The sequence below is a fragment of the Stegostoma tigrinum genome, chromosome 1 (genome assembly GCF_030684315.1).
Source record: "Stegostoma tigrinum isolate sSteTig4 chromosome 1, sSteTig4.hap1, whole genome shotgun sequence".
In the NCBI taxonomy this organism is placed as follows: Eukaryota; Metazoa; Chordata; class Chondrichthyes; order Orectolobiformes; family Stegostomatidae; genus Stegostoma; species Stegostoma tigrinum.
Window position 1 is genome coordinate 48,729,609 of NC_081354.1, and position 26,039 is coordinate 48,755,647.

The 26,039-nt window shown below is 46.0% G+C and overlaps 1 protein-coding gene across 1 annotated transcript in view; it reads left to right on the forward strand.

Moving 5' to 3' along the window:
- arhgap10 (Rho GTPase activating protein 10) overlaps nucleotides 1–26,039 on the forward strand; it is a 205,285-nt gene that overhangs the window by 125,906 nt on the left and 53,340 nt on the right. Inside the window, exons 15-18 of the mRNA XM_059645226.1 lie at nucleotides 1,692–1,779; nucleotides 7,729–7,787; nucleotides 11,136–11,241; nucleotides 16,943–17,102. Coding sequence (XP_059501209.1) covers nucleotides 1,692–1,779; nucleotides 7,729–7,787; nucleotides 11,136–11,241; nucleotides 16,943–17,102 — 413 coding nt within the window. The remainder of the gene's footprint in view (nucleotides 1–1,691; nucleotides 1,780–7,728; nucleotides 7,788–11,135; nucleotides 11,242–16,942; nucleotides 17,103–26,039) is intronic.

A 26,039-nucleotide genomic window follows, 5' to 3' on the forward strand; every position in this document is an offset into this window, starting at 1 on the left:
AGTTTTTACATTATTGTTGTTGTTGGAGAGAAACTGTGAATGGAAAAGTGTTTCTAACAGCTGAAATTTCCAATGACTGCCTATTAAGTCAATGAGTTAAATGATTCCAATGAAGTTTGGTGTTTTGTATAAGGGTGAAAATAAAATGCTTCCTTCCCAGTTATACATGTATATAAACAGGCAAATCAAATGAGGGTTGGTGAACTGCAGTGCAGCGAGCCATGTTGGAATATGAATGATGTGGCCTTAACTGAGCTCAACAGGTCTGGCAGCATCCGTGGAGGAGAAAACAGAGTTAACATTTTGGGTCCAGAGACCCTTCCTCAGAACTTAGTTTGTTTTTGTACCTGATTTACAGCATCTGCAGTTTTTTTCGCCTTCACAGTGACCTGGCTCAATACAGGGCAGACGTTGGTGCTGTAAATTCCTAAATGTGAGGTATTCAGAAAAGATAGGGAATGAAAGAAAGGATATGGGTAGCGGCTGCATTGATTAAGAAGAATATTACAGTGTTAAAAAGAGAATATTTAAAAAGTGTCAAAGACAAAGTCGGTTTGGTTAGAGCCGAGAAACAGTATTGGTATCTGACACTACTAGAAGTCATTAACTAATGGCAAAATCATGAAGGAAGAAATTAACAAGGAAATTGCAGAGCAATGCAAGAATTGCAACATAGTTACATTGGGAATTTGTATTATTTTAATGTAGGCTGGGATAGAAACAGTATAAAAGACAGAGGGGGAAGATTTTTTAAATTGGTATGTTTCTGGCTCAATGAAAAAAGGGAAAACAGCTGGATTCATTCTGCAGAATGGCATGGATCAAGTATTTTAGAGGAATATTTGGGAGAAATGATCATAGCACCATCACTTTTCGGTTTAGGGGTCAATGCTTACTTGACTTACTCTTTTCCTCTTTAGATACCTAGTGAAACTGTTGCTACGTTTTTTTAGGAATTGTGCTTCCATACATGTTCTAATTTGTTTACCCCAGTGAGCCTTTTAATTATGTGTTGCTGTTCTTTGTATTCTGACTGGTCATCTGAGCTACACTCATCTTTGAGCAATTATAAGATCTTTCCATAAGACCAATACCTTCCTTAATTTTAGTTACCAATGAATGGTGGGTCAGTGATTTGGAATTTTTCTTAATAGTAGAAATGTACTTATATTGAGTGTTCTGAAATGTCCCTTTAAATGCCTTTTGCTGCTTCTCTCCTGATTTATCTCATAGTCTAACATTCCAGTTCACCTCAACCATCTCGGCCTTCATGCCCACGTAGTTGTATTTACATAAATTCAGAATAATTGTCTTAGATCATTCTCCTCTCTCTTTCAAACTAGATACAAAATTCAATCATACCATGATCACTGCTTCCTAGAGATGTCTTTACTCAGGTCTTTAATTAATCCTGCCATGGTTTGCAATACCAAATCTAGAATAGCCTGCTCCCCAGTTGGCTCCAGTTCATGCTGTTCTAAGAAACTATCTCAAAATCATTCTGTAAGTTCAGTGGTGAGTACCATTACTTCTCCATTGACAATAACTTCCAAGTCTTTGAGTTTACAGTATTCCTGGAGGTGTAATATGTGACACTGTGGTTAGTTGGTCTTCAGATTATTTACAACCCTGTGATTTCCCAACAGTGACAATGAGATCCACGTGCTGGTAAATTTGTGTGTATTTTCTAGATACAAAGATTTGTGCTGATTTAGATCTGGACAGTTCTCCAGAATGGGAAACAAAGACTATCACCAGTGCATTGAAACAGTATTTGCGGTAAGCAGCTATTCTGAATGGGGGATTTCAGTGTTAATTATCAAGAAGGCCTAGCTGGCAGCATTACTGATGGAGCAGACTGAATCCTGAAGCACATAGCTGTCAGACTGGTTTGTGCCAGGATAACTTGTATTATAAACTGAATGCTGAGTTACAGCAATGCAATCACACACCAACATATCAAGTCAAAACTCTTTAAGTGGGGTAGGCGATGGCCAAGTGATGTTATCACGGCAGTATTAATCCAGAGACCTGGTAATGTCCTAGAACCTGGATTCATATCCTGCCATGGTAGATAGAGGAATTTGAGTTTAATAGTAATCAGGAAAAAAGAGTCTATTGATGACTGTGAAACCATTGCTGATTGTCAGGAAAAACCCACCTGGTTCACTAATGTCTTTAAGGGCATTACCTTGGTGGCCTACATGTGACTGCAGACCCACAGCACTTTGGTTGACTCTTAATTACCCTCTGGGGAATTCGGAGTGGGTAATAAATCCAAACTAGTGAAACAGACATCACATGAATAAATAAACAAAACTAAGACGTCCAGTTGTAAATGATGGTGGACATTTAGACAATTGGGAGTAAGATGGTGAATGAACATTTATACTTTCAACATTGACAGAGTCCAGCATGTGTGAAAAAGACCTGGCTGAATTAGTAAACATTGGCTTCAGGCAGAAATATGGAGTAAATGATCTATCCAAGCATCTTGCCAAAGTTCTTCTTAGAGAAGCCTGTCTGATATGTTTCATTTGATTGCTTCCACACTGACACAGCAATAGTTTAATATTAAGAATGTCTTGCTGACATCTTGTGCAGTTGAACTTAGTGTAGCTCGAGCCAAGTTGTTCCAGCAAGCTATACTTCTACCATCTACCCAACAAAGTAGAAAATCAGCCTACAGATAATTTCCATCACGTCATTGATGATTATCATCACAGCCTTTCAAGTAACCATCAATAATCTGCTACTGACTGGGCTCTGCCAGTCCCATTCTGTTGCTGACCTCATGTGGTCTTGATCCAAAAGCAGACAGTAAAACTGAATTCCAGACATTAGCTATGAGTAACTGCCCTTGTCATCAAGTAAATCATCTGACTGTGTTGAACTGAAATGAAATCCAAGTAAAATGAATATCACTGGGAATTGTGGGGAAAATCCTTCACTGATTTGAATCATACTCAGCAGTAAGATAGCTGATTGTTGTTTTTGGAAATCGGTTATCTCAGGTGCCGGAGTTGTCACAGGAGTTATTCAGGGCAGTGTTCTAGACTCCAGCACCGTAAACGTCCCTCCATCACAAGGTCAGAAGTAAGGAATGTTCAGTAATTGTTGCACAGCTTTCATTTACACTTAGTTGTTTAGATAATGAAGGAGACCGTATCTGCGTGCAACAGAACTAGATAAAATTCAGCGATAATGGGAACTGCAGGTGCTGGAGAATCGGAAATAACAAAGTGTGGAGCTGAATGAATACAGCAGGCCAGACAGCATCTTAGGAGCACAAAAGCTGATGTTTCAGGCCTAGATCCTTCATCAGAAAAGGGGGATAGGGAGAGGGTTCTGAAATAAGTAGGGAGAGAGGGGGAGGCTGATTAAAGATGGATAGAGGAGAAGATAGGTGGAGAGGAGACAGACAAGTTAAAGAGGCGGGGATGGAGCCAGTAAAGGTGAGCATAGGTGGGGAGGTATGGAGGGGATTGGTTAGGTCAGTCTGGAGAGGACAGACAGGTCAAGGGGGTGGGATGAGGTTAGAACGTTCGGAAATGGAAGTGTGGCTTGAGGTGGGAGGAGGGGGTCGGTGAGAGGAAGAACAGGTTAGGCGGGCGGGGACGAGCAGGACTGATGTTGGGATGCAGTAGGGGGAGGGGAGAGTTTGAAGCTTGTGAAATCCACAGTGATACCATTGGGCTGCAGGGTTCCTAAGCGGAATATCAGTTGCTGTTCCTGCAACCTTCGGGTGGCATTTGTGGCACTGCAGAAGGCCCAGGATGGACATGTCGTCTAAAGAATGGGAGGGGGAGTTGAAATGGTTCACAACTGGGATGTGCAGTTGTTTATTGCAAACCGAGCGTTGGTGTTCTGCAGAACGTTCCCCAAGCCTCCACTTGGTTTCCCCAATGTAGAGGAAGCCACACCGGGTACAATGGATACAGTATACCACATTGACAGATGTGCAGGTGAACATCTGCTTGATGTGAAATTCATCTTAGGGCCTAGGATGGGGGTGAGGGAGGTGGTGTGGGGCAGGTGTAGCACTTGCTGCGGTTGCAGGGGAAGGTGCTGGGTGTGGTGGGGTTGGAGGGGAGTGTGGAGCGGACAAGGGATTCCCGGTGAGAGTGGTCTTTCCAACCCCACCCTTGTCTGCCTTCTGGAAAAATGTCTTTGGTGGTGGGTTCAGATTGTAGAAGGCGGAAGTGTCAGAGGATGATGCGTTGGATTGTAGGTTGGTGGGGTGGTATGTGAGGACAAGGGGATTCTCTTTTGGTGGTTTTTGCAGGGACGGTGTGTGAGGGTTGAGTTGCGGGAAATGCGGGAGACACGGTCAAGGGCGTTCTCGACCACCGCGGGAGCGATGTTGTGGTCCTTGAAGAACGAGGACATCTGGCATGTACGGGAGTTGAATGCCTCATCCTGGGAGCAGATGCGACGGAGTCGAAGGAATTGGGAATAGGGTATGGAATTTTTGCAGGAAGGTGGGTGGGAGGAGGTGTATTCTAGGTAGCTGTGGGAATCGGTGGGCTTGAAATGGATATCGGTTTCTAGGTGGTTGCTTGAGATGGAGACAGAGAGATCCAGGAAGGGGAGGGATGTGTTGGAGATGGTCCAGATGAATTTGAGGTTGGGATGGAAGGTGTTGGTGAAGTGGATGAACTGTTTGAGCTCCTCTTGGGAGCATGAGGCGGCACCAATACAGACATCAATGTAATGGAGGGAGAGATGGGTTTAGGGCCAGTGTAGGTAAGGAAGAGCGACTGTTCCACGTAATGTACAAAGAGGCAGGCATAGCTTGGGCCCATGCGGGTACCCATGGCCACGCACTTTGTCTGTAGGAAGTGGAAGGAATCGAAAGAGAAGGTGTTGAGGGTGAGGATGAGTTCAGCCAGGCGGATGAGGGTAGTGGGGAGGGAGCCTGGTGGCTTCTGTGGGACAGGAGGAAGCGGAGGGCCTTTAGGCCATCTGCATGGGTAATGCAGATGCATAGGGACTGGATGTCCATAGTGAAAATGAGATGTTGGGGACTGGGGAATTGGAAGTTCTGGAGGAGTTGGAGGTTATGGGTGGTGTCATGGACGTAGGTAGGGAGTTCCTGGACCAAGGGGGAGAAAATAGAGTCCATATAGGTGGAGATGAGTTCGGTTAGGCAGGAGCAGGTGGAGACAATAGGTCGACCAGGGCAGGCGGCTTTATGGATTTTGGGAAGGAGATAGAAGTGGGCAGTGCAGGGTTGGGGAACAATGAGGTTGGAGGCTGTGGGTGGGAGGTCACCTGAGGTGATGAGGTTGTGGATGGTTTGGGAGATGATGGTTTGGTGCTTGGGGCTGGAGTCATGATCCGGGGGTGGTAGGAGGTGGTTTTGGAGAGTTGGCGTCTGGCCTCAGCAATGTAATGGTCAGTGCGCCATACTACAACTGCACCTCCCTCGACTGTGGGTTTGATGGTGAGGTTGGGATTGGAACGGACAGAGTGGAGGGCTACATGTCCTGCAGGGGAGAGGTTGAAGTGGGTGAGATGGGTGGAGAGGTTGAGGTGGTTGATGTCTCGACAGCAGTTGGAGATGAAGAATTCGAGGGAGGGTAGGAGGCCTGGGGGTGGCCTCCAGGAGGAGGACTTGGTTTGGAGGCGGGTAGTTTTTCTGCCACCTCCGCCTCCACGCTTACTTCTCTAACCGGGAGCCTAACTCTCCTTCCACTGACCCTTTCACCCGCCTCCAACACAATCCCCACCCTTGACTGCCTTCTGGAAAGACCACTCTCTCCGGAACTCCCTTGTCTGCTCCACACTCCCCTCCGTCCCCATCACACCCGGCACTTTTCCGCTGCAACCACAGGAAGTGCTACACTTACCCCCACACCACCTCCCTCACCCTCATCCCAGGTCCCAAAATGACTTTCCACATCAAGCAAATGTTCACCTGCACATCTGCCATTGTGGTATCCTACATCCACTGTACGAGTCATGGCTACCTCTACATCTTGGAAAACCAAGCGGAGGCTGGGGGACCGCTTTGCAGAACACCTCCGTTCGGTTCGCAGTAAACAGCTGCACCTCCCAGTTGCGAACCATTTTAACTCTTTCCCCCCCCCCCCCCCCCCCACCCTTCCAGTTCCTTAGACGACACGTCACCCTAGGCCTCCTGCAGTGTCACAGCGATGCCACCCGCAGGTTGCAGGAACCGCAACTGATATTCCGCTTAGGAACCCTGCAGCCCAATGGTATCACTGTGGATTTCACAAGCTTCAAAATCTCCCCTCCCCCCACTGCATCCCAAAACCAGCCCAGCTCGTCCCTGCCTCCCTAACCTGTTCTTCCTCTCACCTGTCCCCCACCCCCACCTCAAGCCACACCTCCATTTCCTACCTACAAACCTCATCCCGCCCCTTTGACCCGTTTGTCCTCCCTGGACTGACCTATCCCCTCCCTACCTCCCTACCTATGCTCACCTCTACAGGCTCCATCCCCACCCCTTTAACTTGTCTGTCTCCTCTCCACCTATCTTCTCCTCTATCCATCTTCAATCCGCCTCCCCCTCTCTCCCTACTTATTTCAGAACCCACTCCCCATTCCCCTTTTCTGATGAAGGGCCTAGGCCCGAAACGTCAGCTTTTGTGCTCCTAAGATGCTGCTTGGCTTGCTGTGTTCATCCAGCTCCACACTTTGTTATCTTAGATAAAATTCAGGCTTTGATAATAAAAAGTAAATGGTATGTGCCTCTCCAGTGTCAGGTGATGACACAAACTCTCACGGAATAATATTCAGGTGTATTTCAATAATCAAATCCATTAAAATTAACATTTTAGCTGGCACTGTTAATCAGGAAGCTAACTGGGCCAGTTGCATAATCACTATAGCTACAAAAGCAGAGACTGGACATTATATGATTGACTCCCTGCTTGACTTTCTAAATCTACCACCCTGAGAAAACAAGTCAGGAATGTGATGGAATACTCCCTATTTATCTGGTTAATGCAGCTTCCACAACATGAAAAGCTTAACAACAGTCAGGATAATATAGCCCACTTAATTAATGTGCATATACCACCATAAATATTTACTCACCCCATCAGCAATGTGCAGTGGTTGTCATCTTGCTGCATTGCATTAACTCAACAAGACTCCTTTCGCACCACCATCCAAATTAGCCATCTCTATCACTGAAAAGAACAAGGGCAGACTGTAGGACCACTACTTTCATGTTATATGCCGTGCTGATTTAGAAATTTATTGCTGTTCCTTCATTGAAAACATTGGAGCTGGGTCACAATCCCGAAGCTCCCTTTCTGAGGGCGCTGAGATTGCACCAACACCACTTGCATCATCACCGCCTCAGCATGATGGGGATAAAAAAAAATGTTAGCTTTACCAGGTAAGTACATACCTTTCGCGTAAGTAATATTAAAAATTCTGATTGAAATACTGTAAGGTTAAACAGACTGCGCAACAAGAGAACCATTTTTATCCTTTTCTGTACAAAATTATTGATCCAGATGTAAAATATATTAGGTAAATCTCATGTGTTCATCTAGATTAGGATAAACTAGTTGAAGACTTGGTTTGAGATTGGTGTTGGACACTGTCATACATCTGATAAAACAAGAGAGGTTGAACATTGAAAAAACAATTGTCTGAGCATGGTACATGAATAGCAACACTTTGGTTACATTAATCAGTAGACAGTTTATTTAGATTGTCATTTAATTTTTAGTTTTGTAAATGTTCTAGGAATCTACCAGAGCCCCTCATGACATACGGCTTGCATGGGGAATTCATCTTACTGGCCAGTAAGTATTCAATTTGAATTCGCTGTTCTACAGTTTTCATAATATACATGAAAGTGATACATCAGATGCAGCTTGTTGCTGCACAAAGATATCAAGGTGATGTACCTTCCTTAAAGTGCGTAGCCCTGGCTACAGTCAGGTCTTGTCGAGGCAAGCATCAAATAAAAAATTAAGCATTGAACTGTTGTTGGGCAAGTTGATGTTTATAGAACTGTACGTTGTTTATGGAATTGTACATTGAGAGGAGTGAATGTAACAAAGAAAGAAACTTTTAAATTTGACATGTCATGAACACTGAGTGATTCTGGGTCAAAGCAATAGCTGAGTCAGCAAAGCTTGATGTGCCAGTAGGTACAGGTGGCAGGTTTTTGAATGGATTGGCAGTTTCAGTGGAGCAGATAGAGAATTGACCAGGAGAGTATTGGAATCTGTTAATATTAAAAACATGGATGAGGGATTTAGCAGAAATGGATGGAGGCAAACTATGTTACAATGGCAAGGCGTTACTGCAGTAGTTTTTTAGGATAGTGTCCTAGGCCCAACCATCATTGATTACTTGCTTTCCATCATAAAGTCAAAAATGGTAACATTTACTGATGATGTTTGCAGAATGTTCAGCAACCACAACACACACAGTCATAGTTTATTTGAAGGAGGCCCTTCAACCCATGATGTCCATGCTGGACATCAAGTATTTATCTATCCTAATCCCATTTCTCTGCAATTAGTAAGCCTTGTATGCTATGGCACTTCAGCTGATGGTCTGAATGCTACTTAAATGTTGTGATGGGATTTTCTTTGTCATGTTTTCAGGCAGTGAGTTTCAGACACCCACCACCATTTGGATGAAAATAATTTTTCTTAAATCCTCTCTAAACCTCCCCCTTCTGTTAAATCTATTCGTCCAGTGTGGGGAAACAGTTCCTTCCTATCCACGCTAACTAGGTCTCATAATTTTGTTGATCTCTCATAAAGTTCTCACCAAGCCCTCCCCGACCTCCGGCTTCTCTGCTCTAAGGAAATCAACCCCAGCATGTCTAGTGTTTTGATATAGCTGAAATACTGCAGCCCAGAAACATCTGGTGAATCTCCTTTGCATCTTCTCCACAGCAATCACAATGCTACAGTGTCATGACCAGAACTGCACACTGTACTCCAACTATTGCTGAGCCAGCGCCTTAAACAGATCCATCATAACCTCGCTTCTCTTGTATTCAGTGTGTCAATTAGGCAAGTATCCCATATGCCAGTTTAACACGTCATCCACCTGTCTTGCTGCCTTGGAAGAATCTATGGACATGCACGTCAAGATTCCTCTGATCCTCAGTACTTCTCAGTACTACCGTTTATTGTGTACTCCTTCGCCTTCTTAATCCAAACAAAATACATCACTTCATACTTACCAGGATTAAACTCTAACTGCCATTGCTCAGTCCATCTATTTCATTCTGTAGTTTAAGGCTTTCCTCCTTGCCAGTTGGTACACCACGAACATGTGTGTCATTTGTGAACTTATTATCAAACCTCCAATACTTGTACCAATATCAGCACAACAAACAGCAATGAACCCAGCACCAAGTCTAGAGGAATGCCACCGGAACACAAGCTTTCAGTCACAAAAATGACCTTTGACCATCACCCAATTGTCTCCTTCCGCTCAGCCATATTTGGTTCCAGTTTGTCAATTACCCTGAATCCCTTGGGCTGTTTCCTTCTTGACCAGTGTGGCATGCGACAACTAGCCAAAAGCCTTACAAAATTCCATGTAGACTACAGCAACTGCTCTATTCTCATCCTTCCCTCATATCACCTCAGTTCCTTAAGCATTCCATGCCAGTATGCAGCAAGACCTGGATAACATCCAGGCTTGGGCTGGTAAGTGAGAAGAAACATTTGTAACACACATGCAGCAGGCAATAACAATTTCCAACAGGAGAGAATCTAATCATTGCGTTTTGAGGTTCATTGACATTACCATTGCTGAAGCCCCAGTATCAATATCCTGGGGGTTATCACTGACCAGAAACTGCACTGAATCAGCCTTAGAAGTGTAATGATTACAAGAGCACATCAGACATAGTGAATTCAGCAGCAAGTAACCAATTTTCCTTCATTCCAATGCCTCTACAGCATCTACAAGGCACAAGTCAGGAGTGAGATGGGGTATTCTTCACTTGCCTGGATGAGTACAGCTTGAATACACTCAAGAGTGTTGATGCTGTCCAGGACAAAGCAGCCCTTTGGTACCCACCCATCGCTTTCAGTATTCAGTCTTTTCATTACTGATACACAGTGGCAGGAGTGTGTAATATCTACAAGATACACTGCAGTAACTCACTAAGACTTCTCCGACAGCAGCTTCTAAACCCGTAACCTCTGCGCCTAGAAGGACAACGGCAACAGATGCATGGGAAAAGCACCACTTGCGAGTTCCCTTCCAAGCCCTCCTCAATCCTGACTTGGAACAGAATCACTGTTCCTACAGCATCATTGGATTAAAATCCTGGAACCTCCTAAAAGTATTGGTGCCCGGACAGCCCTGACAACTGCTATGGTTTAAGAATTTCTCTCATCACCATCTTCTTCAGTGCAGTTAACAATAGACAATAACTACTAGCCTAACCAGTGATGCTCCTATCCTAAGAAGAACTTTTTTTAAAAAAAGAGGATAACAAGGTGTAGAGCTGGATGAACACAGCAGGCCAAGCTGCATCAGAGGAGCAGGAAAACTGATGTTTCATAATGTCAGCTTTCCTGTTCCTCTGATGCTGCTTGGCCTGCTGTGATCATTCAGCTCCACACCTTGTTATCTCACTTTCTCCAGCATCAGCAGTTCCTACTATCTTTTAGAAAGAAAGGTTGGTTTTCATGAAGGAAGAGTTAATAGGTTGTGAAGCTCCACTCAAGACCAAACAGAACTAATAAATTGAAGCAGTCTGTTCAGCTGGAGAGACACCAGGAAAGGGAGTGCAACTGGTATCAAAGATTTATAACGTGGTCAAAGTTAATGCCTTCAAAATTCAGTATTGAGCTGAAAGAAATTGAAGATCACCCAGGACTACAAATTGGGTTTGCAATTTGACAATATTGAACCAGAGAAAAAGATCAAGTGAAGGAAATTGTCATCAGAATTAAAACTTGTTTATCGTAATTTGACATTTATTACCTTCTGTTTAAAAGGTTTAAGGATGCTCTGTTCAGGCCTTTTTTATTTGTGTAGGAACTCGTTCTTCTAGTGAGAGTGTCCAGACGGGGAAGCCACAATCTCCAAACTAGAGGTCAGCCATTTAGGAATAAAATCAGAAAGCATTTCTTCACACTTTAACAATTGTTACTATTATTTTGCAGAATGTGCCAGCCCAGATTCCAGGACGAAGCCAATTCATTCCCTCATTCATAAACTTCCAGAAAAAAATCGAGAGATGCTAGACATTCTCATCAGGCATTTAGTTAAGTAAGTGTGGTACAGCAGTAAGTATACCCTGGTAATGTAGTCAGCTGTTTATCGTTTCACAGCAGTCACCTGGTGTCTTCTGACGTTTAAAGGCCCAGGTAACCACTCTGACAACCACTGTCAAACAGTAAGGCAAGTACTATTTGAGGGTGGTGGGAGGATGGGAGGCCAGAGCGGGCCATTTGGGTGCCAGGTAAGTAGGATAGAAGCTGAGAAGAGTACCGGGGTAGGGATGGAAGAGTAAGAGGTAGATTGCCTCAATAGTAGAGGAGCAGCTGGATAAGTTGCTGTGTTGCCAGTTTAGTGGGGTGGCGGGTATATGATGTCAAATGGTTGTGAAGTTAGGGGCTAGAGTGGCAAGTGCATAGAGTATCAGGGTGCAAGGTAAGTAGTGCAGTGTTTAGAGGAGGTCACGGGTGGGAGAAATTTGATTGGCAGGGGACAGTCTCTGGAGTACGTGTAATTAAGTGTGTGTGAAATAAGTGTGGGGGCAGTTGAATAGCTATTTAGGAGTCAAACTATGTATTTAATAATCTAACATTTCCTGAGTAACTATTTTACTTACTTACTTTGGAATTCTTCGATGTGTCTGATTTAAACAGAAACTTCTGGAGAATTCAAGATGTAGATGTATTGCCCCGTGGGAAAATCCAATTTCCGGGGCAATTCCTTTGGAGTATGTTACGATGGGGATTTCACAGGATCCCTGTTTGCATCTCCCATTTACACTGAAATAATGATTCTCAGGCCATTGAAAATGCAATCTTATTGTTCAAATATGTTGCTTTCAATGTCTACTTCTCATTCAATATATGAGCAATTCCTTATTCGCTCATGTAACCAAGAAGGATATTTTTGGTACTGATATAGCTGCTTGGATGAATACACTGATATTTCATTCATTTTGAGGCAACAAAATGTGTTTTAGATTCATATGCTGAGTGTAATAATTAGTGAGCAACAGAAGTTCAATGTTTGATGTTTGCTTGTGTGAATGTAGATGAAGCAAACTTGAAATAGTTTTTTACTAGAATTAAATACTAATTGAAGTTGTAACGAGCATGCATTCACTAGTTTGGGGTTTTAGTTATTAACCTCTTTATCAGACATGAACTTGGTTTAGCTGAGCTGATGGAGGAGGGACAGAGGAATTTCACTCCAGCTTTGATTGGCTTGACAAGGAGGAGGCTGTGCTAAGAAATCTGATGAACGTAGTTTGAAATTTAAGTCAGAATGTACACAGATTTACAAAAAGGACAACAAGAGGTTCCAAGGAACAAATTAAAGGTTGTCTTCCAAAACTACTTCAACCAATCTTTCTCATCCCATCACCTCCCTCTTTCCTTACGTTAACGAGTGACCTTTTGCTTCAGGCATTATGTTGTTAATTGTAGAAGTTGTAAATTTTAGATATTCCATTGAGATCCATATTTTTAAAAAAGAGATTCAAATGATAAGCTATTTGTTGAAATAATGACCAAGCAAAATATTTCATTTTAAAATTGGTCTGCAACAAAAAACACTAATTATATGGTATTTTCTTTTTAAAGGCAACTTTTAATTTAATCTACAAAAAAAGTATTCCATTTTATTTTGTCACCCATTTTACTCTCCAAAGAATTATTGTCCTTTCTAAACAAGTCGTTCGCAGATGCTCATGGGTTCCAGTGAGTTCCAAATGTATCTCCAGTTTGCTAAGCAGTATCATTGAATGAATATTTCAAGATGCTTACTTCAGTTCTTATGGAGTGCTCCATTAATGCACCAGCAATAATAAAACATGTTCCAGTATTAGAGGTAGGAACTACAGATGCTGGAGAATCTGAGATAACAAGGTGTCGAGCTGGATGAACACAGCAGGCCAAGCAGCATCAGAGGAGCAGGAAGGCTGACGTTTCAGGCCTAGACCCTCCTTCAGTATTGGGGGAGGGTAAGGGGGTTCTGAAATAAATAGGGAGAGAGGGGGAGGTGGATAGAAGATGGAGAGCAGAGAAGATAAGTGGAGAGGAGACAGACTGGTCAAAGAGGTGGGGATGTAGCCAGTAAAGGTGAGTGCAGGTGGGGAGTTAGGGAGGAGATAGGTCGGTCCAGGGAGGATGGACAGGTCAAGGGGACGGGATGAGGTTAGTAGGTAGGAAATGGGGGTGTAGCTTGAGGTTGGAGGAGGTGATAGGTGGGAGGAAGGACAGGTTAGGGAGGCGGGGATGAGCTGGACTGGTTTTGAGATACGGTAGGTTGAGGGGAGGTTTTGAAGCGTGTGAAGTCCACATTGATACCATTGGGCTGCAGGGTTCCCAAGCTGAATGAGTTGCTGTTCCTGCAACCTTTGGGTGGCATCGTTGTGGCACTGCAGGAGACCCAGGATTGACCTGTCATCTGAGGAATGGGAGGGAGTGTTGAAATGGTTCACGACTGGGAGGTGCAGTTGCTTAGCGTGAACTGAGCATAGGTGTTCTGCAAAGCTGTCCCCAAACCTCAGCTTGGTTTCCCTGATGTAGAGGAGGCCACAACGGGTACAGTGGATGCAGTATATGACATTTGCAGATGTGCAGGTGAACATCTGCTTGATGTGGAAAGTCTTCTTGGGGCCTGAGATGGGTGTGAGGGGGGAGGAGTAGGGGCAAATATAGCACTTCCTGTGGTTGCAGGGAAAAGTGTCGGATGTGGTGGTGTTGGAGGGGAGTGCAGAGCGGACAAGGGAATCACCTGAGAGAGTGGTCCCTCGGAAGGCAGACAAGGTTGGGGAGGGAAAAATGTCTTTGGTGATGGGGTCGGATTGCAGATGGTGGAAGATGATGCATTGGATCCGGAGGTTGGTGGGGTGGTATGTGAGGACGAGGGGGATTCTGTTTTGGTTTTTATTGCGTGGAGGGGCTGTGAGGGATGAGTTGCGGGAAATGTGGGAGACATGGTCGAGAGTGTTCTCGACCACTGAGGAGTGGAAATTGCGGTCCTTAAACAACGAGGACATCTGAGATGTATGGGAGTGAATTGCCTTATCCTGGGAGCAGATGCGGTGGAGATGAAGGAATTGAGAATCGGGGATTTTTGGAGGAAGGTGGGTGGGAGGAGGTGTATTCTCGGTTGCTGTGGGAGTCAGTGGTCCACCCCAACCTTAAGTTCACCTGAACCATCTCTAATACCTCTGTCCTTCCTGGACCTCTCTGTCTCTATCTCTGGCAACCACCTAGAATCCGATTATATATGTCAAGACCACCAACTCCCACAGCTACCTAGAATACACCTCCTCCACCCGCCGTCTTGCAAAAATGCCATCCCCTATTACCAATTCCTTTGCCTCCACTGCGTGCGCTCCCAGGCTGAGGCATTCCACTCCCATATATCTCCGATGTCCTCGCATTTCAACGACACCAACATCGCCCCCTCAGTGGTTGAGAACGCCCTCAACTGTGTCTCCCGCAGTTCCTGCAACTCATCCCTCATGCCATCTCCCTACAATAAAATCCAAAACAGAATCCCCCTTGTTCTCACGTACCACCCCACCAACCTCCGGATCCAACGCATCATCCTCTGACACTTCCACCATCTGCAATCTGACGCTACCACCAAAGACGTTTTTCCCTCCCCACCCTTATCTGCCTTCCGGAGGGGCCACTCTCTCCATGACTCCCTTGTCCACTCTACACTCCCCTCCAGCCCCACCACACCCGGCACTTTTCCCTGCAACCGCAGAAAGTGCTCCATGTGCCCCACACCACCTCCCTCACTCCCATCCCAGGCCCCAAGAAGACCTTCCACATCAAGCAGATGTTCACCTGCACATCCGTCAATGTGGTCTACTGCATCCACTGTACCCGGTGTGGCTTCCTCTACATTGGGGGAAACCAAGCGGAGGCTTGGGGACTGCTTTGCAGAACTCCTGTGCTCAGTTTGCAATAAACAACTGCACCTCTCTGTCGTGAACCATTTCAACTCCCCCTCCCATTTCGCAGCTGACATGTCCATCCTGGGCCTCCTGCAGTGCCACAACAATGCTACCCAAAGGTTGCAGGAACAGCAACTCATATTCAGCTTGGGAACCCTGCAGCCCAATGGTATCAATGTGGACTTCACAAGCTTCAAAATCTCCCCTCCCCCTACCATATCCCAAAACCAGCCCAGCTCGTCCCCGCCTCCCTAACCTGTCTTTCCTCCCACCTATTCCCTCCTCCCACCTCAATCCCCACCCCCACCTCCTACCTACTAACTTTATCCCGCCCCCTTGACCTGTACATCCTCACTGGACTGACCTATCTCCTCCCTAACTCCCCACCTACACTCACCTTTCCTGGCTCCATCCCGCCTCTTTGACCGGTCTGTCTCCCCTCCACCTATCTTCCCTTCTGTCCGTCTTCTATCTGCCTCCCTGTCTCTCCCTATTTATTTCAGAACCCCCTTTCCCCCCCCTCCCTTTCTGAAATAGGGTCTAGGGCCCGAAACGTCAGCCTTCCTGCTGCTCTGATGCTGCTTGGCCTGCTGTGTTTATCCAGCTCCACACCTTGTTATCTCATGTTCCAGTGTTACTTCTTCACGATGGCTATGTCAGAACAACAAATCTCCCAGACTCTGTGAAGGCTACGTGATAGGTTGACGCGAGACCATTTCCTTCTTGTATCTAGCTTTGGTTCACATAACTCAATGACCTCTTCTCTGTGCTGATCATAGTAAAGCTCTATTGTCTGCCTGTGGTATGTAATGATTTGTAGGAAAACTGTAATCTGCTTTCCAAAATGGCTTCCACTTCCTTCTTTTCCGTGGCATTTTGAAACAATTTTTTCCTTTTCATCTCAGAAGTAAAATGATATTTTACAATCTGGTGCCTACAAGATCTTTCTGGGACTTTGGGAGACTCAAGCCCAGACTTCCCTTGCTGAGCAAGGTCCGTATGGATTGTCCTCAAAGAAGAAAAAGAGCACAGAGTATCACAGCCTTCACATCCAACGGCTGAGTGGTTGGAAGACATGCCTTGATTCTCTGGGACTTTATCTTAATTGTGTGATAAGATTTTAGGCCCTCTAACCCTCTCCTCCACCTATCTCCCATGGCCCTTTTACTTTTCAGGTTGAATCTTGAGTGCCATGGCCACTTGCGTTTTGTCAACACATGCCTTTTCCATTTATCACATGGCTCTTTATACCTCCCAAGCTAACTCAGCAAGTGTCCACCCTGAACTGATCTGAACGCTCATGCAGCCAAGAAAATAATGCTACAACTCACAATGCAGCCCTGATAGTAAAAACAAAATCCCCATTCATGAATTCAATGCCACGACCTGATAAACCACAGTCTATCACCTTATGTGCAACTAATGATTGAGCAAGATCCCTATTTAATTGTTTTTCCAGTCTCGTCCTTTTTATGAAATTACTTTTCAAAACATGGCTGCAATTAGAATGATAAAGTAAATGGACCTCAGTCATTGAATGTGTGCATTCATTCATCGCTTGATGTTATTCAATTTGATAGTCAAAGTAGATTTTTGTTTTGTTGTCAGTAGTGAATAAATGTATGGTGAATAACATGACTTGAATTTTGTCTCGCAATAGCCATATCAGTCAATGCTATCATTTTATTAGCTTTCGCTATCATAATGGTGCCATGACACAGGAGAATGTTTCCAAGTCATTCATGTAGCTAATGCCAGGCTTACTACTCAAATAGCACAACAATTTGTAGTGACTTTACTACTTCTTCTCTCCAGTGTATCTAATAATTCAAAGCAGAACTTGATGACCATTGCAAATCTTGGTGTAGTGTTTGGACCAACTCTGATGCGCGCACGGGAAGAAACGGTTGCAGCCATCATGGACCTCAAGTTTCAGAACATTGTTGTAGAAATTCTAATTGAAAACTATGAGAAGGTGAGTTCTGCATTTTATTTCTATCATTGCAGTAACCAAAACCAATGTGGTATAGTTTGTTCTTAGTTACTCTGATTTTCCATAGGAGAAAGATATTGTCATTGGTTTAGGAAATTAACACCATGTGGCTGCCCGTATTCAATTTGTTTTAATTTTTGGTGTAATTCAGCTTCCTAAATTCATGAATAATTGTTAATCCCTATCCTGAATCTAATTTTTGAGTGATATTTGTTTATTTTAAAGTATTTCACAAGATATGCCTGGATTGTAAATTTCTTTTTATTTGACTTAGTGGACATACGTCTGTCTGAGCATTTATTTTTCATTCTCATTTTAGAGCTAGGATTTTGCAAAATATTATGGTTCTGTGATTAAACATTGGCCCCAACTTCAATGTTGGAGCACTGTGTCCAGTTTTCCTTCGCTGATAAGTGCACACCAACATTTTCAGGAAGCTGATTGGGATACACTAGAGAGATACAGTCAGTGCCTGTTGACAAATATTTGCTGTCAGATATAGATAGGAAATCTACTTCAAGGAAGGGAAATAGCTTTCATATATTAACATTTTAAAGCAAGGTCTGTAGCACTTAGTTACTTTAGAATCGATTGCTCAAATATCCCTGTCTCAGAGCAGCTGCAAGTACATTCTAATTATTTATATCCATCAATTTTGCATTTATTCCTTAACAAATTTCTTACTAATGCCCTATCCCATTGTTGTGCAAATGCATTTATCCACATGAATCCTGAAAGAAGCTATTTGGATCAATGCAGCATGTTAAGATTAACAGCTGCCATTGATACCTGATGAGAGGTCAGTTAACCAATACAAACATTAGGCAGGTTTAAAAGTGCAACTCCTTGAAGCAGAAAACTTTGAGCAGTTGGAATGTTGAAACACGTTACCAAGGTACTGTATAAAGATATTTTGTTTAATGGAAATTGATCATAACAGACTAAATGGTGCTGTTGACAGACTTTCATTGTCTTTCTGGTATAATCTAAGTGATAGGGCAAAGTGGTGTTAATTGAACATTGACACTGAGTTTATGGGTGAAGAGGAGATATGATAATAGAGTTGTCACCGTTATAGAGGTTCATAATGGAACAGTGCAGAGGATCTTAGGAAATTTTGGCATGGTATGTAGTGATTCTAACAAAGTCAGTCAAGTGGACCTCATAGAATATGAATTCACTAACTGGGGTGTTAATGTGGTCCAGTCAGTGACCTCTGGCTGACAGAGTGTCAGAGATTCCGGATTCCATCGACTGACTCTGATGAGCCTGTGCTAGAGACCAACCTCTGTGGAGTTATTTCATGCTGTTGTGATCAGTCACCACACCTTAATTTCCTGGGAATAGTAATGAAATACATTGTAAATGGGCAGTTATTATTGTTAGGGTCAGGTTTCACATCCTCACAAGAGGATTCATTAATGTTGTTGGGGAGGATTTAAATTAGACTAGAAGACGGTGGGAATCTGACAGAGAATTCAGATTCAACAGAAACAGAACTGATAAAAGAAAGTAGAAAGAAAAAACAAAGATGTAAAAAGCAACAGCATGTATCAAATAGGATCAGATTACAGAATAATGTTCAAAACAAACAGAATTTAAGGCATTCTATCTGAATGTATATGGAATTCAAAAACTGACTGTTTGAATGCACAAATTGAGATAAATGGGAATGATTTACTTCTCATTATAGAGACATTGCTACAGGGCGACCAGTATTGGAATTGAATATTCAGGTATGTTCAGTATTTAGAGAGGGATAGGCAAAAAAGAAAGAGAGGGAATAGCATCCTGTTTAGGACACAAGATCAGTACATTAATTAGACAGTATTATTTGGATGGAACAAGAGTTAGAATCAGTTGTGGTGGAACTAAGAAGCAACAAGGAGCATTAAATATTGTTGGGGGTTGTTTACAGGCTTCCACCAAACTGTACTGATAATGTTGAGCATGATATAAATCAGGATATTAGAGATATAAGTAATATGGCTGATATGGTACTCACCTTGGTTTGAAAAGTAAAAAGGCAATTTATTATCTAAATGAAGAGAAACTTCAAAATGCTTCGAAGGAGAGAAAGCTGAGCATCCTTGCATGTGATTTGCAGACCACTAGTATCCAGGTATAGCACGAAATAAGGAGGACAAATTAAATTTTGGCATTTAATGTTAAAGGTACAGTGTGTAAAATTAGGGAGATTTTGCTTCAACTTTACAAGACATTGGTGACACCATACCTGGGGTACTTCATGCAGATTTGGTCCTCTTTACTTGAGGAAGGATATAATTGCATGAGAGGCAGTTCAGAGAATATTCACTAGATTAATTCTAGGGCTGAGGAGAGATTGAACAGTTTAGGCTTATACTTGCAAGAATTTAGAAGGATGAGAAGAAATCTAATTGAGGCATGGAAGATGCTAAAGAGGATTGGCAAAATGGATGTATATTTGATGTTTCCTCTTGTCGTGCAATTTAGAATAAAAGATCAGTTTTAAGGATAAGGGCGGCAGGTTTGAAACCGATCAGAAGAAATTGCGTCGCTCAAAGAGTCATGGATCTGTGGAATTTATTACCCAGGAGTGCAGTGTATGCAGGGATACAGAATAATTTTAAGAAGGAGACAGACAGATTTTTAATTAGTATTGGGTGAAAGGGGGAGCAGGCGGGAAAGCAGAATTGAGGCCGAAATGAGATCAGCCGTGATTGTACTAAGTAGTGGAACAGGCTTTAGGGGCTGAGTTACCTATTCCTCTTCTTAGTTTTTATATTCTGTTAGTAATAATGGGCAACTTGAATTAATACATAGACTAAGTTAACCAATCAATACTAGTGCTGTGGAGCTAAATTCCTGGCGTGTGTATGAGATGGGAGCAGCACTTTGAACAGCCAAATGGGGATAGTGCTATTTTAGATGTAGGTGTTATACAATGAGAAAGAGTTAGTTAATAAACTTACTGCGAAAGAGCCCCTAAGAAATATGATCATAATATGACTTTTACATTAGCTTTGGATGAGAGTGGTTCAGAGAATTGTGTGTCAACTTACCCTTTTCTGACATGTTCAGATTCTGTCTGTCACCAAACAGGCCAGCTTCAGGATGTCAGTGCTCCTCTGGGTCTGCGGCAACCTTTTAAAGATGGTGCAGATGCAAGGAATGCCTGTCTTTAGTCAGATATTTATTGAGTGCCGAGTTGTTCCGGGAGTTGAGAGCGGTAAAATGAAGCCAGAATGGAAGTGAGATTAATAGGTTTATTGTTAAGGAATGGGTATTTTCTTACCCTCCAATATTCTCCAATAAAATAATCCTAACAACAAGCTTCTTTTAAGTATGTAAAATAAGAAATACGACTTATTACCATGATTACCCTAATATTTAACTACCTAGCTCACTCGTTATTATACACATAAATATTAGATGCAGACTAATGTAAAGCAACACATTTATGAATTAAGATTATTTCAGTCACTTTTATGGCTGGCCTGTCATTCCTTAGGTGGGCTAATGCTTTGGTTGAAGTGAAGGTCTTCTAAAAGAAAGGTTTTCCCTGCAAAGCTACTTGTAGTCAAATTTCCAGGTGATCGGTTCTCAAGTGAAGTTAAAGTTGGAACTAATTAGTGGGAGCCCTTCTCCCACTTTCAAGGTGTTGCTGTTTGTTATCTGGGCTGCTCAGCAGCCTTGCAGCTTGTTTGAAGGCTTTGTGTTGGAGCTTGTTTGAAGGCTTTGTGTTGGAGCTGTTCCTGTAGAACAATCTTTCTGTTTTAAAAGCCGGCAGAAAATAATGGATGACCTGGATGTGAGTTTGCTCGCTGAGCTGGAAGGTTGGTTTTCAGACTTGCGTCATCATTCTAGGTAACATCATCAGTGAGCCTCCGACAAAGCACTGGTGTTATGTCCCGCTTTCTATTTATCTGGTTAGGTTTCCTTGGGTTGGTGATGTCATTTCCTGTTCTTTTTCTCAGGGGATGGTAGATTGGCGCCAAGTCAATGTGTTTGTTGATGGAATTCCGGTTGGAATGCCATGCCTCTAGGAATTCTCGTGCGTGTCTCACAGGCAGAAAGCTAGCCACCAGGATACATGAACATCAACTAGCCACAAAACAACATGACCCACTATCACTCGTATCCTTACATACAGATGAGGAAGGACACCACTTTGATTAGGACAACACATCCATCCTAGGACAAGCCAAACAGAGACACGCACGAGAATTCCTAGAGGCATGGCATTCCAACCGGAACTCCATCAACAAACACATTGGCTCCAAATCAATCTACCACCCCCTGAGAAAAAGAACAGGAAATGACATCACCAATGCAGGAAATGACATCACCAACCCAAGGAAACCTAACCAGATAAATAGAAAGCGGGACATAACACCAGTGCTTCGTTGGAGGCTCACTGTTGATGTTACCTAGAATGGTGACAAAACATCCGGGAACAAACCTTCAAGCTCAGTGAACCAGCTTACATCTGGAACAAAATAAAGACCCACTCTCTTGTGGGCCGAGAGGAGGAGAGTGTTATGTTGGAGGTGAAAGGAAGACGTTGGGTTGGCTGTGCACCCTTGCAAGCGGTGGATCTTAATGCTGGCTTCGGCCTAACGCTGGTTCAGGGGAGCAGCCAACCTGCAACGATGGCTGCGGCAAGTGCTCGTGCCCCAGGTCAGGGGGTCCAGAACACCATCCGTGTTTCTGTAAAAAAGGTGGATGAAGGTGCACCTCTGGACTGCACCTTCTTTGTGAAGAGGGTCCTGTTGGACTGTTGCGGGTTCACTGCTACAGGCACTTACTGCCTGCAGGATTTCCCCGGAGGAAGTTTTTATGATGTGACCTTCAGGAGTGCCAAGCTTTGCGAGCGCTTCCTGGAGGTTTTCAAGGAGAAAGGAGGTGAGGGCCCCCTCTCTGTATTGACCGCTGTCCCGCTGTTTGTGATGTCAGCGCAGAGGAGCCGTATGGTGACTGTATACGTACCACCCGCATGTGCCAGCAGTTGATGTCCTGACCTTCCTTGGAAGGAACGTGAAGGTGGAAGGGGACCTAACTGACATCGTGGACCCCTTTGGCATCTGGACATGTAAGAGGCAGGTCAAGGTGACGCTAAAGATGGGCGCAGACGGGAACGTCGTACACCCACCGTCCAGCTTCGCGATCGGCGGGAGCAAGGGCTACCTGACCTATGCAGAGCAACCTAAAGTCTGCCATGCCTGTAGTAGGTTAGGTCATGTGGTGGCCGACTGCAAAGCCATCATCTGCAGGGAGGAGGGACACCTTGCAAAGGATTGCCCACAAGAGAAAAGCTGCAACCTTTGTGGGGAAGCGGGCCACTTCTATAGGGCATGCCCGCGGCGGGGTACCACCTACGCCCAGGTCGCCGGCAGGGGAAATGCGGGGCCAGCCCCCCCCAGAGGAGAGGAAGGCACGAGGGCCCAGCAAGGACCCCACTAATGTGCAGGAGGGCCCAGCCCCACAGGACGGACCAGAGGCCAGCAAAGCGCCCCTGCAGGCTCCGCTCCCCACTGACAACCCGGAGTCGATGGAGGCAGCGACAGGCGACCCAGGGGAGCGGACGACGGTCCGGAAAGCGAGGAGGAAGGTGCGTCGGCGGGCCCAGGAACCGCAACCATCAGGCGGGAAGAGGCAGCTACACGGGGGCTATAAGAGCTCCTCTGACGAGGGGGATTCGGAGAGGGCCCGCCCGAAGCAGAAGTTAAAGATCTCAAGGGAGAAGGAAAGCAGCACCACGCTTCCAGGTGACGGGAGGCGTCCCGAGGCTCCCTCCGACACCCAGTCACGTGCTGCTGGGGCACTGGAGGGCCCCCCAGAACTTCCAGGCGGGAAGGAGGAAACAGCGTGTCCCCAGCCTGACCCAGAGCCGGACTCTCCTGCCTCCGTACCCCTGACGGGGGATGCTCTCCTCAGCCCGGAGAGCGTCCAGCAGTTAGCCTGGGCAATGGGCATGAAGGGACAGATGGAGGGGCTGGACCTTGGACTTGGGGAGGGTACTGCGGTCACTGCCCACAATGGGGGTACGAGTTGCGAGCATTAATGTGCGCAGTGTCAAGTCCACTGCAAGATGTGTATCCACATTGGCCTACCTGACCACCATCAAGGCGGACCTCCTGTTTCTGCAGGAGTGCGGGATACTGCACCTCGGCAGGTACGGGAGATGGTCCGGCGCCTGGACCTGTTGGTCTTCGATCTGGTCGGGGGTGTGGAACGACTGTCGGTCCTCAGGCCTGGCTATTCTGCTGCGGGGACGCAACTTCACCATCTCTCAAGTTCAGGAGGTGGTGGGGGGGACGCTTCCTAGTGGCTGACGTCACCTACAGGAACGCTCTTCTGAGGCTGATCAACATGTACACCCCAGCGGTACGGAGTGAGCGGTTGGCCGTCCTGCAGCGGCTTCCACCCCTGCTGGCTACGTCCAGGCCGGTCATCCTGGGTGGAGACTTCAACTGCATCATTGATGCAGATGGAAGATGCAGATGGAAGATCCGGCGTGGGGACAGTGGGTGTGGGGAGTCAACTGGACGTCCTGTCCAGATTCCTGATAGGTACGGTGAAGGACGCCAAGCTGGTCGACGTCTTCAGCACCCCTGCAGACGGAGCGCAGCGGAGGTACACCTGGTCGCGGCCAGGCGGGTCTATTCGCTCAAGGATAGACTTCCTGTTTGTGTCACGGGCGTTCTCGGTCAGGTCCACCGGCATCGAGCCGGTGTTCTTCTCTGGCCACTGCCTCCTGCTGGCCGACTGTCACTTACAGGACGACCAGCCGGCCGGCAAGGGGACGTGGAAGCTCAACACCACTCTGTTGATCCCAGAGAACGTCGAGGAGCTTAAGAGGGAGTACGCCGGTTGGAGAACCGTGAAACCCCTCTTTGAGTCTCCGGGCGACTGGTGGGAGACGGTGAAGGAGAACATCAAGAGGTTCTTTGTCCTCAAGGGTGTTCAGAAGGCGAGAGAGAGAGGTGGGGAAAGCTGTCGCGACTCCAGAAAAGGGTGCAGAACCTGCTCCTTCTGCAGTTGATGGGGGTCGATGTCACGGAGGACCTCCGCGAGGTGAGGGGCCAGCAAGCCTTGCTCTTTGCCGCGGAGGCCTCCAGGATAATGTTCCGGTCCAGGGTCCGCTCCGTGGAGCAGGACGAGACGTGCTCGCATTTCTTCTTTCAGAAGGTGCACAGAGAGCTCTGTGCTTAGCCGGCTGAAGGAGGACGACGGCTTGGTGACGTCATCTCGGCCCGACATTTTGAGGATCAGCAGATCCTTCTATGCTGGACTGTACGACACGAAGCCCACGGGCAGCACGGCCTCCGAGTCGTTCCTGTCGTCTAGCACGGAGGTCTTAGACGACGGCACAAGGGAGTGGCTGGACCGGCCGATATCCCTGGACGAGCTGACCAGAGCCCTCAAGTCCTTGAAGAGGAATAGGACTCCCGGGAGCGACGGCTTACCGGTCGAACTGTATTCCGCTCTGTTTGACCTGGTCGGCCAGGACCTGCTGGAGGTGTACGATAGTGCGCTTTGGGCAGGGGAAATGTGCAAGTCCATGAGGAAGGGCATCATCACCCTCATTTACAAGAGGAAGGGGGAGAGGGAAGAAATTAAGAATTGGCGTCCCATTTCACTATTGAACGTGGACTACAAAATCCTGGCCAAGGCCATAGCCAACCGGGTCAGGTCTGTCCTGGAGTGGGTGATTCACCCTGACCAAACCTGTGCTGTGCCGGGCAGGAAGATCGCTGAGAGCCTCGCGCTCATCAGGGATGCGATCGCCTATGTACAGGACAGGCGGGTGGACACCTGCCGCATCAGCCTGGACCAGGAGAAGGCCTTCGACAGGGTCTCTCATGCTTACATGAGGGACGTCCTCTCCAAATTGGGGTTCGGGGAGGGCATCCGCAATTGGATCCGGCTGCTCTACGCCAACATTGTTAGTGCAGTCTCGATCAACGGGTGGGAATCGGACAGTTTTCCTGTCAGATTTGGAGTCAGGCAGGGCTGCCCGCTCTCTCCTGCCTTGTTCATGTGCTGTGTGGAGCCCTTCACCGCATCCATCAGGAAGGACATGAGCCTGAAGGGCGTGACTATCCCAGGCAGCGGAGGCCTTCAGATCAAGACCTCCCTGTACATGGACGATGTCGCCATCTTCTGCACCGATCATCGGTCGGTGAGTAGACTATTGGACATCTGCGGCCAGTTTGAACTGGCCTCGGGTGCCAAAGTCAATAGGAGTAAGAGCGAGGTCATGTTCTTCGGGAACTGGGACGACCGCTCCTTCATCCCCTTCACCGTCAGGACATACTTACCTGAAGGTGCTGGGTATTTGGTTTGGTGGAGCTGGGGCGTGCACTAAGACTTGGGAGGAACGTGTCACCAAACTGAAGCAGAAGCTGGGCAGGTGGATTCTCCGGTCCCCCTCCATCGCGGGTAAGAACCTGGTTGTCAGGTGCGAGGGGCTTTCGGTACTGTTGTATGTGGCGCAGGCCTGGCCTATTCCCTGGACCTGCGCCGCTGCGACCACCCGGGTCATCTTCCACTTCATTTGGGGGTCGAGGATGGACCGGGTCCGCAGGGACACCATGTACGAAGACCTGGAAAATGGGGGAAAGGACGTACCGAACGCCACCCTCGCCCTGACGGCTACCTTTGTGTGCGGCCGCATCAAGCTGTGCGTAGATCCTCAGTATGCAAACACCAAGTGTCACTACTTACTGAGGTTCTACCTGTCCCCGGTGTTGCGAAGGATGAGCCTGGCCTCGTTGCCGCGGAACGCTCAGAGTAGTTGGACCGTCCCGTACCACCTGTCCTTCGTGGAGAAATTTTTGAAAGGAAACACCTTTGACCACAAGGCCGTCAGGCAGTGGTCAGCACGTAGTATCCTCGAGACCCTTCGGGAAAAGGAGAGGGTGGATCCCGTTG